Source organism: Elgaria multicarinata, chromosome 2 (assembly GCF_023053635.1).
Source record: "Elgaria multicarinata webbii isolate HBS135686 ecotype San Diego chromosome 2, rElgMul1.1.pri, whole genome shotgun sequence".
NCBI lineage: Eukaryota > Metazoa > Chordata > Lepidosauria > Squamata > Anguidae > Elgaria > Elgaria multicarinata.
This window is the reverse complement of record NC_086172.1, coordinates 130,726,414-130,745,783: the sequence shown is the minus strand read 5'-3', so window position 1 is coordinate 130,745,783 and position 19,370 is coordinate 130,726,414. Positions and strand designations below refer to the sequence as shown.

The 19,370-nt window shown below is 41.2% G+C and overlaps 2 protein-coding genes across 2 annotated transcripts in view; one reads left to right on the top strand and one right to left on the bottom strand.

Annotated features, from left to right (window-relative positions):
• NUSAP1 (nucleolar and spindle associated protein 1) overlaps positions 1 to 8,176 on the top strand; it is an 18,081-nt gene extending 9,905 nt beyond the window's left edge. The window contains exons 8-12 of the mRNA XM_063117700.1: positions 46 to 227; positions 522 to 703; positions 4,010 to 4,123; positions 5,536 to 5,626; positions 7,581 to 8,176. Of these exons, the coding sequence (XP_062973770.1) occupies positions 46 to 227; positions 522 to 703; positions 4,010 to 4,123; positions 5,536 to 5,626; positions 7,581 to 7,668 (657 nt within the window). The 3' untranslated portion in view covers positions 7,669 to 8,176. The remainder of the gene's footprint in view (positions 1 to 45; positions 228 to 521; positions 704 to 4,009; positions 4,124 to 5,535; positions 5,627 to 7,580) is intronic.
• NDUFAF1 (NADH:ubiquinone oxidoreductase complex assembly factor 1) lies at positions 7,535 to 19,370 on the bottom strand. Its single transcript, XM_063117694.1, has 5 exons — positions 18,833 to 19,370; positions 16,669 to 17,287; positions 12,706 to 12,891; positions 11,099 to 11,173; positions 7,535 to 9,351 (listed from the first exon to the last, which is right to left on the bottom strand). The coding sequence occupies exons 2-5, from the start codon at positions 17,176 to 17,178 to the stop codon at positions 9,211 to 9,213; spliced, it is 912 nt and encodes a 303-aa protein (XP_062973764.1). The 5' UTR covers positions 17,179 to 17,287; positions 18,833 to 19,370; the 3' UTR covers positions 7,535 to 9,210.

The following is a 19,370-nucleotide window of genomic DNA, read 5'->3' as shown; positions in this document are numbered from 1 at the left end:
GTCAGGCTAGACTTTAAAATGTGCAAATACTCTTCATGTTTGTAGACACGTTCCAGAGGGATTTTATTAAGCCCCCTTCCTCAAAAGAATATGCTCTCTGCTACGTGTACTCCTGTAAACTTGAGACGTTCACCACGCAATTCTCTTGGCACTGCGAACAAAAGTATTTTATCTCGGAAATCAGCATTCAACTCAACTGGCCTCTCAGAAACCAAAATGAATGTCAGGTAAATAATACTATAAGCGCCATTAACTACTAATAAACATGTAGAGTTATTCATCTGGTAACGTGAAAATCTGTCAAGTTCATATAACACTATGGGATTAAGGTCTATGCATTTGGGGCTATAATTTTATACTTTGAATGTTTTTAATTTTTGTGAACCGCCCGGAGAGCTCCGGCTTTTGGGCGGTATAGAAATGTAATAAATAAAATAAATAAATAATTATTTGGGAGAAATGGATTTAAGGAATAGCTGAAATTGAACCATTAAATCCTGAAAATAATTGTTTTTGTGCAGATTCTCTGAATCTACAACAGACAATGAGCACAAGCGCTCCCTTACCAAGACTCCATCTAGAAAATCTCCATTCCTGAACTACGGTACTCCAGACAGCCAGAAGAGCAATAAGTCTGTTACTAGGAAGGACATCAAAGGAAGTACAACCAAATGCCAACTAACAGAAACCCCAATAAACTCTGGTAACTGAGGAACTTGAAAATAAACACAGTGGCAGTCTTTTGCACTTAATTGCATAAGAGATTCCTAAAGGATAGAGCACTGGTAGAGGATCTGGACTATTGTTGCAGACAGCCAGGACTGGGTTCCCTCCCTTCCCAATGCCAAAGACACTGAAATGATTTTACATGGGTATAAAGGGGCTGCAAGAATGGGAGAAGGGAAAGTTTTATTTTATTTATTTATTATTATTTATTTATATAGCACCATCAATGTACATGGTGCTGTACAGAGTAAAACAGTAAATAGCAAGACCCTGCCGCATAGGCTTACAATCTAATAAAATCATAGTAAAACAATAAGGAGGGGAAGAGAATGCAAACAGGTACAGGGTAGGGTAAGCAGGCACTGGGTAGGGAAAAACTAACAGTAGAAAGTAACAGTAGAAGTCTGCACAACATCAAGTTTTAAAAGCTTTAGGAAAAAGAAAAGTTTTTAGTTGTGCTTTAAAAGCTGTGGTTGAACTTGTAGTTCTCAAATGTTCTGGAAGAGCGTTCCAGGCGTAAGGGGCAGCAGACGAAAATGGACGAAGCCGAGCAAGGGAAGTAGAGGCCCTTGGGCAGGCGAGAAACATGGCATCAGAGGAGCGAAGAGCACGAGCGGGGCAATAGTGTGAGATGAGAGAGGAGAGATAGGAAGGAGCTAGACCGCGAAAAGCTTTGAAGGTTAACAGGAGAAGTTTATATTGGATTCTGAAGTGAATTGGAAGCCAATGAAGAGATTTCAGAAGCGGAGTAACATGGTCAGAGCGGCGAGCCAAGAAGATGATCTTTGCGGCAGAGTGGTGAACAGAAACCAACGGACTGATGTGAGAAGAAGGAAGGCCAGAGAGAAGAAGGTTGCAGTAGTCCAACCGTGAAATAACCAGTGCATGAACAAGCGTCTTGGCAGAAGAGACAGACAAAAATGATCGAATCCTGGCAATATTATACAGGAAAAATCGACAAGATTTAGCTACTGCCTCAATATGAGGAATAAAGGAGAGCGAGGAGTCGAAGATAAAGCCAAGGCTACGAGCTTCCTTGACCGGAGTAAGCGTAACATCATTGACAGTAAGAGAGAATGAGAGATGAGGAGAAGGTTTAGGAGGAAAAACAAGCAATTCAGTCTTTGCCATGTTAAGTTTCAAGCGACGATGAAGCAGCCAAGCTGAGATATCTGAAAGACATGCCGAGATACGATCGTGAACATCAGGAGAAAGTTCCGGAGATGACAGATATAGTTGTGTATCATCGGCGTACAGATGATATTGGAGGCCATGAGATTGAATAAGCTTGCCCAAGGGCAACATGTATAAGGAAAACAACAACGGGCCAAGCACCGAGCCTTGCGGAACCCCTACTGAAAGGGGAAAGGAGGAAGACGAGCTGCCATTAGCCAACACGCTGAAAGAGCGACCCGCTAGATAGGAGGCAAACCAGTTATAGACAGAGCCACAAAATCCAAGGTCATGAAGGGAATCTAAGAGAAGATCATGATCAACCGTGTCAAAGGCTGCAGTTAGATCAAGGAGAATAAGAACGGAATAATGGCCTTTAGACTTGGCAGTAAGGAGATCATTGGTGATCTTAGTAAGGGCTGTTTCGGTGGAATGCAGAGGACGGAATCCAGATTGAAATGGATCCAAAGCAGAGTTACTAGAAAGAAAGTCAAGACAGCGAGAGTAGACCGCACGCTCCAGGATCTTTGAAACAAACGGCAACAAAGAGACAGGTCGGTAGTTAGATAGAGATAGCCTATCAAGAGTAGGTTTCTTGAGAATGGGAGAGACTGTAGCATGTTTAAAAGCAGAAGGAAATGAACCAGAGGACAGAGAAAGATTAATAATATGTAGCAAGGAAGGGAGGATAGCAGGAATAAGATTAATAAAGACGCGAGAAGGAATCGGATCACGAGAACAAGTGGAAGGCTTCGAAGAGCGCAGTATTGTAGACAGTTCATCCGCAGAGACTGAAGGAAACGCAGAGAAATTTGCAGGAGGAGCTGACAGATGAGGAACAGGAACTGGAAGAGGAGCAGAGCTGGCCAGATCAGAGCGGATAGTTTGGATTTTAGCATTGAAAAAAGAGGCAAAGTTATTAGCAGACAGAGAGGCGGGGAGAGATGGCGGATTAGGCTTCAGAAGAGAATTGAAGGACGCAAAGAGCCGCTGAGGATGCCTAGCATTTGACTGGATCAGCGTTGAGTAGTACTGCTGTTTGGCCAGTGAGATGGCAGAAGAGAAAGAGGAGAGTACAAATTTGTAATGGACAAAGTCTGCCCGGTCCCTGGTCTTACGCCAAAGGCGTTCAGCTGCCCGGGAACAAGAGCGAAGGTAGCGGAGGGAAGAGGTGAGCCACGGTTGGGGTTGAGAAGGGCGAGCTATCCGAGTTGTAGATGGAGCAAGATTATCAAGAGTTGAAGATAAGGAGGAATTAAAGAAGGAGACAGCTGAGTCCAAGGAGACAGCCGAACAGACAGAAGGAAGGGAGGAGGCTAGAGACTGGGAAAAAGCCTCAAAATTGATAGATTGCAAGTCACGACAAGAGCGAGAAGCGGGACGTGAAGGAGGAGGATTGTGAGTAAGTTATTCCAGCATGAAGCTAGAACAGTTTTGTCTTCTAATATGCAGCCCAATGCAGTGTTGTAAGTAAAGCCTCTAGAGCCTTAGAGTAGAACAATTTTATTCCTCCTTTCTCTTGCCTCTACTTGTCTCTACTTCGTTAACTGAAACTGTTGTGCTATCACTACTCCACCTCACCCTTTGTTGCTCACATTGGTTATGGGAAAGAATTGATCTTTCCTCCAAGGAACACTTGCCTATCTGAAAAGCAAAAACATTAATTCTCCTAGGAATATAGGAAACGGTTAGCCTGAGTCATACCATTGATCCATCTAGCCCAATACTGTCAACACTAACTGGCAGCAGCTCCAGGATTTCAAACAGAATTCTTTTCTAGTCCTATCTAGACAAGCCGTTCTATAATGTGACAAGTCTACTGTTGTAATTTATTTCTCCAGTGACTTAAATGTCTGAAAAAGGCAAGCCTGCTTCAGTTCAGTCAAGATAAACAAAATCACCCTTTGCTTAACCTTCTGCTTCTACTTTGTTCAGTATTAATGACCTATTAGAATACAAATATGTGTATGGTACAGTAAAATGATTGTTTTTCATTATACTTATAGCTCAAACTTATACATAGTGCTTTCAAACAGCTATTTAACTTGTATCTTTTGCTAACTTTCACCTGCTTATGGCTGATGATCAATGTGCTATTTTCCCCCTATAGCTGTTACCCCCTTCAAGTTTGTAACTCAGACTGAAGAACCCACAAGCACCAAGAAGCCAATATTTGATCTGCAAGCAAGTCTGTCAAGGCCACTTAGTTATCAACCACACCGAGGTATTGAAGTCTTTTTATGGAAAACTCATTCTAAAACTGCACGAGACTCCAGGCAATGGCTATCAAATAAATACTTTGGTCATTTGCTGCAAAGCAACATAGTTGCAGGATGTGTCCCCCCCCCCTCCCCCAGGTTATTCTAACTTTCAATACGCTTTTGAGTATTTTTTTTCTTACCCCTTCTTTTTCAGTTATCCCATCTTTTTCACAGGACTCAGGAACTCAGTTTGTCCATGGCCAAGTCAGGCCCCATGGCCATGTCAGCCTGTCTCTATGGGCAAGAAGGTCTCTCAATTTACTTTGTCAAGGAGGATCAAACCCTGCTATCAATCCTCTTTGCTTGTGGGGATTTCTGGCCATGAGGAGTGCAGCCCTCTATGCAGTATTTGGAATCAATGCTCCCTTTGCTAACATTTCTAGGGCTGCCACATGGAAATCAGTGTCTTCCTTTATAAGGCATTACAAGTTTGACACTTTTGCTTCAGCTGAAGCCACCTTCAGGTGAAGGGTGCTCCTACAGGTGGTTTCTGTTCAGGTGCATACCTGGGCAGCGACCGTTCCTCCCTTTTGGGTTCTGCTGTTCTACATCTCATATGAGGGTATTCTCCACTACACAAAAAGAACATTAGTACTTTCCTTAATATGCAGCCTTGAATCTGTTTTTGCTTCTTTTAAATTTTGTTATAACTGTTTTATTCTGTTTTTATTTTCATTTTATCTTGTACACCACTCCGAAATTTTTCAATGGGGAGCGGTATATAAATATTCTAAATAAATACTTATCATGATACATTCATTTTCTGTAGTGGATGGAGGATATTCTACCCACCTGGCAGTTAGTTCTGATTGCTGTTGTGGGGGAGATAAATTTCTTCTCTGCTTTGGCCCTTATTCATTCTAGCTGGCCATTCTGTGTTTGTTTGTTTTTTCTGTGCTGAGACATTTTCCAAATCTGGAAAGAAAAGGCTGCTCTCCCATGTGAAGGGCAATTCTGGTTAATTACACATCCTATTGATCGGAGTGAGTGGGAGGAGAACAAAACTACAGACTGTTTTAATCTACAAGTCCCACAAAAAAAGCACATTGACCAAAATAACATTTCCAAAATCCATGTTGTTGTAATACATTTATTAAACCAACCAAAAGATCACCAGAAAAATGTGCAAGTTTTTGAAATCCCCAATCACGCAAGGTATACAAATGTCTCTTGTCTGATTAAGACCAGGGGATCTTGAAAGTTTATGGATGTTTGGGGTAATCTTTTGGCTGGCCTAATAAAGTTATTATAGCAATGTAGATTTTGGGGTGGGAGAGATTGTTCTAAATTCACTCAAGCACTCTGATACTTGGTAGAACAAATGATAGAAAGGGTGCAATTGCTAAACCTTGGCAAACTTTTTACGTCAATACAGGAAAACTGAAACCTTGGGGCAAATCAAAGGAGAACCACCAGAATATATGTTCCCACAAAAGAGACTATAAACAGCCACTCCTCCAGACCAGGCAAGTATATGACCCAACTGTGTCCATCGTGTTATACCTCTCCCTCAATTGTTCAATTCACCCTGAAGCATGTGTTTTGACTTTCACGTGGGAATGGCATGATGCTCAAATCCCACCATTAGTCTTGATCAGTATAGGTAACTAAACTAAAACCTAGCTTAGTGGCCCCAAGCCATCCTCAAATGAAATCAAGTTTTGTCAGGCTGCAGGAAAATATTGCAAAAAGACAAACCCCTTTTATTATAAGTCTCCTGAGGAACGGAAAGTTGGACTAACCATGAATTGCCCTTCTGGTCAAAGAAGAGTGGATCCAACATGCTAATAACTCCTAATCTAGAAGGCAGGGCCAAACAAAGCTCCATTTCTGCCCTTGGAAACGACCTTCAGTCACAGAACTTGACTTCAGTAGTAAAACCAAAACCAACTTGGAACAGGAACTTTTAGTGAAATTACACTCTGGATGGGATATAGGCTAAGGGGACTCTAATGGGAAGCCATGTGAACACAAATATTAAATCCCCTAGAGACACTCAGGCAAGAGTCACCCAACTGGGTAGGGCTATTGAGTCCACTCTCTGCTGACCAGAAGGACACTTCACAGTAAGTCTAACTTTCTGTTCTTGGTCAGAGTGAAGCCAACAGGCAAGGGATGCCCAAAAGTAGCATCTCCTAATAGGCCGGAAGATGGCATATTGCAACACCCAAAACCTTTAAATTTGTTTTCTTTATGGTTTAAGGTTGCTACTCCCAGCATTATCTAGGAACAGCTAGTTAACCCTGCTTCTCTAATGAAGGCAGAACCAAGACTGAAGGGAGTTTCCTTCTCTAGGACCAGAGGTGGAACTTCATTGAGCCCTGCCTTCTCAACTAGGAGGTGCTAAGCCTTACCTGTTGGCTTCACTCTTCTGCTGACATGAACCACCTTGCCCTCTAGGAGGGCAGAGAAAGCCTGATTGAAAAGAGCAACGTGAGAATACATTTAGGCCAGGGGTGGACAACTTATGGGCCTCCAGTTGTTTTAGGCTATAGCTCTGTAGCCAGCATAGCCAATGATTTTTAATAACTTTTTATTCTCCCAGCATTTTAACAGTCTATAAATAAATTTTAACTTGGTGTTTTAAATTCGTAATTTTGCATTGCTGCTGTTTTTATCTGGTTGAGCTTTTATATTGTATTTTATATTATGGTTTTATACTGTTTCATACTTTGAATGTTTTTAATTTTTGTGAACCACCCAGAGAGCTCCGGCTATTGAGCGGTATAGAAATGTAATAAATAAATGATGGAGCTCTAGGCCAAAACATTAAGAGGGCCACAAGTTGCTCACCTGTGATTTAGACTGGAAATTAAGCATGGAAAATAGCTACTGCAATGATGTCAGTGTTTTTATTGTAAATCCCCTTAAGCACTTTTTTAAAAAAATGAAATGATTTATAAAACAAGAGGGGTCCCCCACTAAAAGAGAGCACTCGCACTACACCACGGGGGAGTGTTTTTTTCCTCTTGCACTGTATTCATATGTTGGGGGCTGAAATCTGCCAATAGTGTTGCAGTACTATAGTGATAAATGATGAGGAATACATACTTAAGCAGTAGCTAGAAGTACATAGCAACATTTTTTTAAATGTTTAGAATTTTAATGTGCGACTTTACTGTATAGTTTAGAATGGTTTTGTAGAAGTAGATCTGACATGTATCCAACACTGTAATTGTTTCTGAATATAGTGAATATAAACTATAAATCCAGTCATACAAGAGTCTACTCTGATTTTGAACAGATGGTTCATTAAATTGAGGTTTAACGTCTATGCACTGCATCACATACTTAAACAGCTGAGACTTTCACATGGAGGATACTTTTACTAACAAGAACAGATATGTTTGTCTTCATCCTGTTTGTAGAATTTCAGAACTAACAAATGAGTAACCTAATTCAATATTTTTCCACTTACAGAGAAGAGAGGCGTGAGAAACATGCACAGGGGAGAAAACAGAGAAAAGACCAAGTGCTTGGAACTCGGAGAGGATTGAGAGTTGTTTAAAGCGAACTCCAAAATTGTTCTGTTACATAATGTTCTACATGCAAAATTTACTTCCTTGTAAATATTTGTTACTTATTTTCTATGCAGTGACATGCTTAAGTCCACCTTTTATCAGAACAAAGCTACCCTAATGAGGATTTAGGGCAGCCTTCCCCAATCTGGTGCCCTCCAGATGTGTTTAGGTGATGGGAGTTATAGTCTAACACATCTGGGAAGTGCCAGATTGGAAAAATCAGAATTAGTGGCACTAAATCCAGTTATTTAGCCACTTAAACTACAATTCTAAAAAAAGGCCTGTGAACAACTTCAGAACAACTGTTAACTTTTTTCCCTTTTCTTTGCAAATCTTAACTTAACAAAGCCTGGGCTGGCTGGAAACAAAGCATGGACCAAAAAGCTCTTGTTGTATTGGACAGTAGAGACAAAACATCTTTAGATCCACTTAATTTAGAGTGTTTTTATACAATTTTGTTAATTTACTATAATTAAAATATCGATGTTGATAATATATTGTGCTACCTGGGGAAAACGTCAATTTTAATTAACTAATACTATTAGCTGCTACAGGTGCCATGGGTCTGATATGGTGGGGAATAATTTATTTAGTGTGTATAATCAAACTTTCTCTCCCTATATAGCCAGGGGAGGGGGGCACAATGGATACAGTAAACATACCACCTCTTACACTGTGTGACATCAGTATTACTATTCCAATATTGCAATTGGTGAAGACATTGGGGTGCATTGAGATACTGACATGAGTTCTGAATTGGGTATTCTCTGCTTCACATAGCTTAATGTCTTAACAGCTACAGTAGCATCTAGCACACGAAAGAAGGTATATGTATGGATTTCCAGGTGAAGATGTGAGCTCTCCAATGTCCTTAAATAGAGATTGGGATTTTCCAGCCTTCTAAACAAAAAAAAAATGTGTTGGTGTCCACACAACAACAAACACCATGTAATTTACCAAGCAGTCAGCACTCATCTGAACAAACTAGTGCACTAGCTGTATTTATTTCACCATACAATAATATAAAATAAACATGCCACCTACAATAGAATAAGGAAACGTCCGGCAGTTTACACATTTTCTTTCATGCTAATATCAAATGTAATTCAGCCATTACATCAGACAACAGTGTGTCAAAGTTCTGACAAGGGTAGGATATATCCAGCTCCATACAGGTGTTCTGCTTTAGGCTATAACAAACACATGGTGGGTGAGGAGGGGAAGAATAAGGATAAGCATGCAGGCTCGTTCCATCCATCATCACCATCATCTTATAGAGGGCAACAAACTAGATGCTCATCCTAAAGTGAAATACGTGAATACAGCAGACTTGACTTTACTGTTGTCCTAAATAATTTCAGTAGGCTGAGGTTTTTCCTCGCCAGCTGGTGCTTTAGCTCATGCCAACCAATTCATTCCTAGTGGATGGCTTATGTGGGGGAACTAAAGCAGGATAAGTAATGACAGTAATGTATAACATCAGGTTCTCAGTTCAGGTGAATACCAGTCTTCTAGATGTTCACTATGTTTTACTTCTTGGGATTTCTTTCATATAGCTCATAAGCACATTCTTCTGTGTGTGCTCTGTCCTTGACCAATCCAATGAAGTCAATTTCCAGCTGGAATGGGCCATCTACTTTGTCACCCAAAGTGAATCCTAAAGTACTGATCTGTTAAGAAGCACACACATACACAATTGTGTTTTTAAAATCCTTTAAATTATCAGCCTTATTTATCTTCAAGTTGGTAAATGCAACAATAATCATGAGTATTCCATTTTGCTCAAAATAGTTTGTTAAGCCAAAAAGCACCAATGACATTGTTTACAGTGCTTTCTATGTCTACTCAGAAGTAAGGCCCATTTAATTAATTGGGGCTTATTGCAATCTTAATGCATCCAAAGCGTCCTCACTAAATGGGCTAAAAAGCCCGTCTAGTGAAAATAAAGGCCAGAGGGTAGGGAGGCAAGGATGGTCTCCAGCGCTTCTCCCCTGTCTTGCTGGTTTCAGCCTGGCAGGGCATAGGAATCTCAGAAGCTTCTGGTCCAGGGGCTTCTGAGCAGCAAGGGCATAGTCCATAGGATTGCGCCCTAAAGGTACAAAGAAGGTTCACTAGTTTGGAAGAGACAGACTATCACAAGTGGATATGTAAAAACAGTGTATAGAAACTATTAAGTGTCATTTTGTTTTATCCTTAATGCATAAATAAATCTGGAATCCATTTTTGTCATCTGAAAATGCTAAATAGTAGCTCCTTAATTTCATTTGATGCTATTCTTAGTTTCAGTAACAACAGCCTCAAAAATACTCTTAAGTCCAACCAAGTTGCTACTGAAAGAAGCATAGGGTGAACTCTGACTATGTCCATCTGTTAGTATAAAAGCATCCGCTAGTGCAGGAGCAGACAGAAAGCAGATCATGATCTTCTGAATGATTTGCAGACGATCAAGTTCTAACACCTAATTGTTTAACAGTAGTGACAATATAAAACCTGTTTCTTCCCCTCCCCCTAATTTAGGCTACTGAAATCAAGAAAGCTTTGGGGTGGGTGGACTAGAAGTAGATTTGTGTGTGAAAGAGTATGTTGAAAGCTCCAGTTCTGGTGCTGAAAACAAATGCTGGGCTGAGCACATGCTCAGAAGCACTTTGTTCTGCTATTCTATGTCTGCCTTCTTGAGCCACTATTTTACACCTGCCTCCAGTTGGTAGATCTTGAGATTCCAGTGGAAAACAAAGTACATCCCATAACCCTAATGACTGCCCACAACTACATTAACAAAACAGACCCCACCCCCCATCCCAGCAGCATACCACTCAAAACTGCCCCAGAGAGTGGGGTGGCCCTCAAACATATTTCAGGGGGCTGCAGAGGGAGATGGAGAGAACTAAGTCACATGGCAAGAACAGAATGTTGGATGTCTCTCATAATTGTCTTCTACATGAAAAAATAAAATGCTTGTAAGTGTTAACATACAAGTTCCTGACAGTAGCTATATGCCCACTGCACAATTTGCCATGACCCCAGAACAAAAAAGGGACCATAAACTTTGGCTTGGCTTAAAACGTTACTTCCAGCTGCCACCAATCTCAAATCATCTGGCATGTAGAGGGATTTTGCAAAGGGATTTAGGAAAGCCAAGAGCTAGAAGCACACTTTCTCTAAAGCTCAGTACAAGATCCCTTTGCACATGCAGAAAATTTGCTATGTGTTGTTTCTTTATGTCTGAGTGGGGAGGGTCTTCAAGCGTACCAGAGTACTTTGCAATTCAAAGGATTCAGAGGATTGGAGGGATCTTTGCTAAATATTCAGGGCAGGGGCCGGTCAGAAGGTGTGAAATTTGGACGTGTTACCTCTTGATACTGACTTTACAGTATAAAGCTTGCACTTTTAAGTAGATTAAAATGCAGAAATACTTACTTTATCTAACCAGAGTGCATGTTGATTATCCTGGACTCTTCCACGGCTTGAAAAAAAGAACTTAGAAAATGGAATCTGTAAGTAAGACATTATGGAATAGTTAAAAGCAAACAAGTTTAGGCTCTATATAAGCTTATTTATATAGCAACCTCCAATATTATAGTTTTTTTGGTTTTTTTAGTTCTCAAATGCTTAAAACTTATAAAATTGAGATCTGGGGGAAATCCATAAAATCCTACTTTTTCACTTTTGAAAAATTGTTCCTTTGAATGGACTTACTAGTATGCAAGTTTGAGGAGCCCAGAAAACATTGATTTGGACTTTTGCTTGCTATACACTATACATTGGCTGCTTTTGGACATCACCTTGAGCAATGATGGGTTAATAGGCTATTCAAAATAGCTAATTTTGAAAATAAGCTATGTTATTCAGACAAATAAGCTAGTGTGTGTAATCTGGGTCATCCCCCCTCCCCATGTCCTGCTGCAGTCCTCTTGCCCCAACAGCGGTGCTGTTTCACCCACTGACGCAGCAGCCTGTTTTAACCTACCAGAATAGTATACCAAGAAGGGGAGGTGGGAGCGCAAATAAACCCTTGGAAATTGGAAGGATTGGAACAAAACTTCATACACAGCCTTCTCAAGTCTAGAGGCACCTGATGCATCATCAATACCCTGTGCAATTACACACAAAGCAAAAAGCCCAGGTGCACCACAAAGAGGGTGGTGCAAATAAACCCTTTGAAGTTTGCAGGATTGGGACCAAACTTCATATGCAGCCTTCCCGAGCAGGGATACATATGAGATGCATTGAAAACTGCTCACTAGCAAAGCCACATGAGTGAAAGCATCTTTTCACCAAAAAGGGGGTGGCAGCTATAAATCCATGGACGTTTGCAGGAATTGGACTACATTTTATACACACCATCCCCCAGCAGGGTTAAACACAAGACAAATAGCAGCCCTGCACAGCTGCCACTACCCGAATGACATGGTGTTTGATCCTTGGGGGGGCTGCAGAGTGCATTGCTGGAAGAAGGGTTAGGGCGGGGGTGGGCTGCAAGCACCATCAGTTGCTAAGCAGAGCATGGAAACATCTGCTGGTTGGAGAGCGGCAGGGGTTTTGACCACTCTTGCCAGGCAACTCTGTAGGTAACTAAAATAACCCACTTTGACCGCTACACAATACAATAACCCATGGGTTATAAGAGTGGGTTATTTTGGCCAAACAAGCCAGCATGGGTTAAAAAAACTCCCAACAGATGACAAGATAACCCATAATGGGTTAAATAAGTCATCATGGCTTATTTAACCCACAGTGGGTTATCGTGACATCTGAACCCTGTTAATGTGTACTAGATCACCAAATGATTTCATTTAAACAATAGTTTCAACAGAATGAGGCCTTAGCTAGACCTAAGGTTTGTCCCGGGATCATCCCTGTTCATGTAAATCACACACAGGATATCCCAGTAGCAGACAGAGAGGACCCCGGGATAAACCTTAGGTCTAGCTAAGGCCTGAGTTAGGGCAAACCAGGAACCCTTGAAGTTCCAATGGCAGAGTCATACATTTTCTATAAACCTACTGAAATACCCATTACATTACCTTGATTTCCTCCCAGTATGGTCCCCCTCGGGGGTACATGAAATAATGATAGAGGTCATCCTTATGATGAGAGAAGTACGGGTCTGTATAGATGTTTATCATCCAAGGTCTGCCATCACCACGAACACGTAGGAACAGGCTATTGAAATTTGTCCAATCATAAGGGCTCTTTCGATTAAAAGCAACCTATCAAAATATGTGATACTGCTGTAAGTGTCTCACTAATTATTACTTTCAGTCAAACCCAACTTCCCTACCAACTTGAAAACTGAGTTCTTAAGATTTTAATAAGATCCTTCCATGAACAGTGAAAACCCTTATGTAACATGCTACCAGAACCTTAAAATCAGATCCACAACTCCTTTATTCCACACATGACTCAAAAGCACTACACGGAGACACTGTTCCTAGGAGCTCGTCATTCCTAGTGCCCAAAAACTACATAAGGTCTGCTCTGATTGGGAGGAATGTTTTCAACTACTCCTGGACAGAACACTGGACAGTCACTAAGTGTCCTAATTGGGTCAGCAATTTTATGGCTGCAGTTTCCAGTATACAGATTTAGATGGCTGTGCATATGAAATTGGGGACAACAAGCAAAGTTACAGACCTTAATCTCCAATTATCCTCAGCAATGAATTTGGTTTATTCCGCTGTACTACATGGATTTGAACCATTTCAAAACAGGTGGCAAAGGGTAGTCATGACCGACTGAAAACATATCATGATGTGGCTTGCAATTGCAGTCACATTTAAGATGATTTTCTCTTGTAGTCCTTCATCCCCCACCCCCACTCCAGATGCATTTCCAATCTGCTTCAGAGGATTCCTCAGCCTTCTTGAGGAAAAGGGGGGGCACAATGGTAAATAGGGAATGACTAAAGAAATCATCTCCCTGTTCCAAAGTGTTTTCTGGACAACAATACAATACTGAGTATAGTCAGCGCAGTTTCAATCCTGAAAATAATTATGTGTTACGCAAACCTTTTCAAATCACCATGATTTCCAGTGTTAAACTACAACTAGCAACATAGCATACCAGATGTATAGATAACACAATTTGCTAGAGCTATTTGTTCTCCATCGTGGCCTCTGTGCATCACACAAATGGGCTGATCTCTAACCTTATTGTTGGCTAGAAAGCTAACTAAAAAGACTAACTCAACGAGGCACTCTACAGCTTCTACAGAGGAAGAAAAGAAAAAGGTCAGTTAAGGGATCATAACCCAAGGGACATGATCCTAAATGACCATAGATTGGCGACTCCATTGAGTCAGCCTTCCCCGATACCAGAGGGTAGACATGTGTCTCCCCACAGTCAGATCCAACAGACTGGCCTCCTTCACTACATCAACCTCCATCGGTATCAAGACCTACAGATAGGTCTCCGTTGGTGTCGGGACTGAACCCCCTCCGCATCAAGGACTCACTGACTATCCCCATCGACTTTGATACTGAGGGCAGTGCCTCCCCACTTAGGGAGACACCGCAACCCCAACTGGATAGATCACCCAGGAGGGTCATAGACGCGACTCACCTGAATCACTCTTCTCTGTTCTGTCTAAAAGGGATCATTACTATCCACATGATAGACCAAGGGAGAGATCACACTCACCAATTGGGTGGGATCGCTATTCAGATTGGAGTCGCCTGTACTATAGTCCTTGATATTGCGACACATCTTGCTACAGTTATTATCAACGTGACTGTCAATGGCAAGATCCTGCCCCTTGGCAAGAAGGGGCAGGATCTTATGATCACACAACCCACCCAACATCCCCACTTTGGTGTCTACCCAAGGTTATACATTGATACCAAGAAGAGGACGTATTGGTATCAGGACTGAGTCATGTACATGCTGAAAGAGCACTCCTCGGTTCTAAGGCCACAATGTCAGTCTCAAGGAACTGAGGAATTAGGCTTAGGACACGCACAGTAAATGGTGGGGGAAGGGTTCCCGCCTAAAACATCTCAGCTTTAGAAGTTCCCAGAAATGAGGGCCCACAGAGCTGCAGAGCCCATATGTGTGAATGCACAGATGACTACTTGAAAAACTAGTTACAGGTAAGCAACCTGCCTTTTCTGTCAATGGTACAAATGGAGAACTTACTTCAAACTTTTCAAAATCTGGTTATTGACAGCAAGAACTACATTTACCTATGCACAAGGGTTGCAAGCCCCAGTAAATGCTGGGGATTTACTTTGGAGTAAACATGTATAGGATTGGGCAGTAATGGTGCAATCTTATGCACATTTCGACAGAAAAAGTCCTACAATGCCCAGCATGCCCTAGCTAGCGTAGATGGCTGGAGGGATGCTGGGAGTTTTAAAAACCACAAGTTTTAAAGACAAATACATCTAACATATTGAAAGGTTTCATTTAGACAGTTTCCCCCCACTCCCTTGGAACTTCAATTCTTAATCTAGTGACCCAATATCATGGATTCTGTCTTCTTGGCCCAACATAGTTTGGAGCTGGTTAAATTAAATTTTTAGGCATTTCAAAGTGACATTTCATCATGTTAGTTTTGCCCAAGGATACAGAATGAAGGAATATGCAGCATTTTCTCCATGTTGTGCAAGATGTGGTGACGGCCACCAATTTTGATGGCTTTAAAAAGGGATTGGATAAATTTCTGGAGAAGCTATCAATGGCTACCACCAGTATCAGAGGCAGTAAGCCTATATACACCAGATGCTGGGGGACATGGGTGGAGAGTCCTGTTGCATCGCATCCTGCTTGTGGGTCCCTGGTCAACAGCTTGATGGCCACTGAGTGAACAGAGTGCTGGTCTAGATGGACCTTTGATCTTGACCTCCTCTTACGTTCTAAACATTTCCAAAATTTTGAGGCCATGGGAAAAAAGGTCATCATTGTCCCCTCCCCCATTTCCCCCCTTGGGAAAAATGGGAATTTATAGGAAAATAACCAACACTTATTTGGGGAGAGGTGTCTTTATAGATCTAAGATCATTTTGTTCCCCAACCTGGTGTCCTCCAAATATTCTGGACTTCCATCAGCCTCAGGCAGCATGGCCAGTGATCAGGAATGCTGGGAACTGTAGTCCAAAACAACCAGAGGGGACCAGGTTTGGAAGGGCTGGTTTAGGAAGTTAAAGCAGCATTTCTGTTCCTACAGTTATTTTCTAAAACTCAATTATTATATTTTAACATTTTAAAAAGTAAAGTCAGTTAGTCAATTTCTAATTATTGTCTAAAAAGATTAGAAGTACATTAAATGACTACAGCCTCAGAAACACAGGATTTTATAGAACAAAACCCAAACTGTCATGAATGCACAATGGTGACATGTTGAGCAACTGAGAATGAATGTCTATCAGTAAAATATACTTTATCATTTATTTTATTTATTTATTTATTACATTTTTATACCGCCTAATAGCCGAAGCTCTCTGGGCGGTTCACAAAAATTAATATAAAAATTATCAATAATTTTAATAAAGAATAAAAGAATTAACTATATGGGGAATTTTACAGAGAGGATAAAAAAAATTCCCCATGGCTTCATGATTTTCAGACATTTTACGTCCCTAGTCTTTCTATAAAAGTATTAGATTTTTTTTAGGAATCATTTTGGGGAAGGCTAAGTAACAATACATAAATACTTCATCTAAAATTCTAAAAGAAAATGTCATAAGCAAAGCTGTTCAATTGGGGGGGGGGGGGGAAATGAGAACCACCCTCACGTTTTCTCCTGAATTTTCCTGCGGGGTGGGGGTTCCAGGCCTTCACATCTCTAGATACAACTCCAGAAATGCAGCATTAATATTAGTCCATATCCCACTTTCAAAGAAACTTCATCCAAGGAATAAAAAAGTTACAAAAAACCTACACAAAGTAGTTCAAGAAGAGAAGCCATCATTAAAGTCTGGAATTCTAGTTCTAGTTTAAACATTAGGGATCCCAATTCAAGTGAATATTATTATAATACACTGTACTCACCAGTCGTGGTTTTGATTTCATAGAGCAATAGCCACTATATTTTGTCTCTCCATCACGAGGTACTGCAGTATTGAGGGTCCCATACAGCACAGCAGACTGATTATTCTTACCTAATTTTATGAAGATTTCACTTTTCCCTCCGATTTCAGCATCAGAAGAGACCGACCATTTATTCAAGTCTTCTTCACTACGAAACTCCCAAGCTACTCTAACTTGTTCCACCATGTATTCCACTAGTGGACGTCCCTCAGGCCCTTTCACATGGTCAACTACCTCTTTTCTTAAAAGCCCAAAATGTGTCTTGATCCTTTCCACTCCCTCCTGAAAATTGAAGTCAAATTTCTTCCATGGTGGGGTTCTGTCAGGAGCTGTACCCGGTCTCTTATAGCTACTGTACAATCTTGGATGACAACTGTCAACAAGAGGCTTGAACAATGAACAAAAACCATTTTGTCGGTGACATTTATTTAAAAGGAAGACACCATCCAGAACTTTAAGAGATAGAGCCATAACAATATTCTGAGGAAATCAAACTGTGTTTTGATGAACAGCTTCCAAACTTTTCTTATCCAAATAAGGGTACTGGTATCTATTTCTGGTTAGTGTTGTTTACCTCCATCTGCAACAATAGAAAATACATATTTCTGAAACAAACCTGTAGGTTTGATTTATTCTCTCAATCCTACTGAGATTGGATATGCTTGTAACTTCATTACCATAAATAGCATTAATAACATCACATTACCCATTAAAAATATTGAATAGGTGTTACTAAAGACACCATTTTTATTGGTATTGTTTTAAATTAAACAATTTTAATACGCTGTTTAATCTTTTTTACTGTTTTATGCCTATGTTCATCGCTCCAGAATTGATTTTAGATATGAAGTTGTATATAAATATTGTAAATAAATAAAACTCGCATGCTCAGTTGTGCTTATTTTACCACTATGGAGATGAGAGAAATCAGGTAGGTAATCAGAGGCTGATATCCTATTTGCATTTGGAGAGAAAAAGTGCATATACACATACACACTCAGCACCTTGGAAAGTCTCTACGGCTGCAATCATATTCATGCTTACAGGGAATAAGCCCCATTGAACTCAGTGGCACTTATTTCTAAGCAAACATGCGTAGGCTTGCACATTATGTGTACTCTAGTGCTGGTTATATAGCAGAAATGTCATGACAATGGCAATCATATCTGTTCAATGGTAAATCACCACCAACAAAAAAACTCATTTTAGTCATGAGCTTGTTTGGTGGCCTGCAGGAGGAGAGGAATTAGCTTTAGAGCCTCCAGACTCCTGACAGGGTCACTCAGCTAGGCTGACCAATTAACCAATTCCTGCCCCCACTGCTGTCAGCAGTGTGTCTGTATAAGTACACAGACCTGCTGTTGCTGAATAGCCCTGCAAAACAACACTATCTTCCACCCCAGGTAGCATGAGCACAGGAGTGGGCGATGAAACACTACATCTGCCTTCTTGCTCCCCAATAGCCCCATTCAAGATTGCTCTGGAAAAATATCAAATAATAACACAATAAAAATCTTTCCAATGTTAGATTAGAAACTCAACCAGTTTAGTAAATATTAAGTAGTGAACAAAAACAAGAGAAGGTATATAAACTTACAGACTATATAGAATAGCATAAACAAAAATTAAATGCAGCACTCATGCTACAGTTAATCCAGTTTACTACTGGCATATAATAGGGTCCTTCACTACATACATATCAACAAGAACCAACAGAAGCAAGATTCACACACAATGCTTCCCCTTTCCAGTCTTTCTAAACTGGCTGGTTTAGCTAAAAGCACTTGAGTGTAGCAGGGATTAAAGAGGTACCAGGGATTAAAACTACACGAATCTCATTTCACTCCATCATTTTGTTTGCTAGTTTCCAAGGCCTCTTGACTAGAAAGAGCTGCCATCGTTTTGAACCAATCTTGTTCAAAAGGGTTCTCGGGAATTTTCCCAGTTCTTATTTAGCGAGACCTTCAACTAGGAGAAACCATGTGGTTACGAACAAGTGGGCTCGCTAACGCCAGCTTCCATAACACAAGGAAAGACGCAGCACCGCACAGTTCGGGGCGCTAAGCCGCCTATCATGGCCCCTTCCTATTCTCGAAGTTCCTCTCTCCCACCCGCTCGCCCTCACCTGTCTTCTGCGAAGTTTCCAAAGAATTCTCCGCCAACGAGTCCCACGCTGAAAGCTGTCCGGACGTCCCCAGAGACCGATTCCACCACCAAACTCCGCTCAGCCAGGAAACAAGAGCTCGGGGCCAAAGGTTCCGCAATGCATACGAGAGCCTTCCTTCCTCCTTCAGCGCCCCCAGAACAAAAGCGTTTCCTTTCTCCACCTGGAGGCGCGTCGGGCTTTAAGACACCCCCACCCCGAAAGGAAGAGAAGGGGCGCTGCTGCGTGTCCTAAGACGTGCTCCTCCCTCAGTAACAAGGAACCGTCTAACGTCTGATATGCTCCAAACGACTACAGCAGGCTTCAGGAAGTCCTAACAGGCCCTACCCTCCAAACGGCCGTTTAAGAAAGACCCTGCTCAGCGAATGCTTTTACAGTAAGAGGGGTGGCCCTTATGTTCTCATCAACCACGAAATGCTAATGAACTTTTGATATTCCTCCAAGAAAAACAGCAACGGATATCCCCACACACACTCCGCGCGCGCCTTTTCCCTCCCGC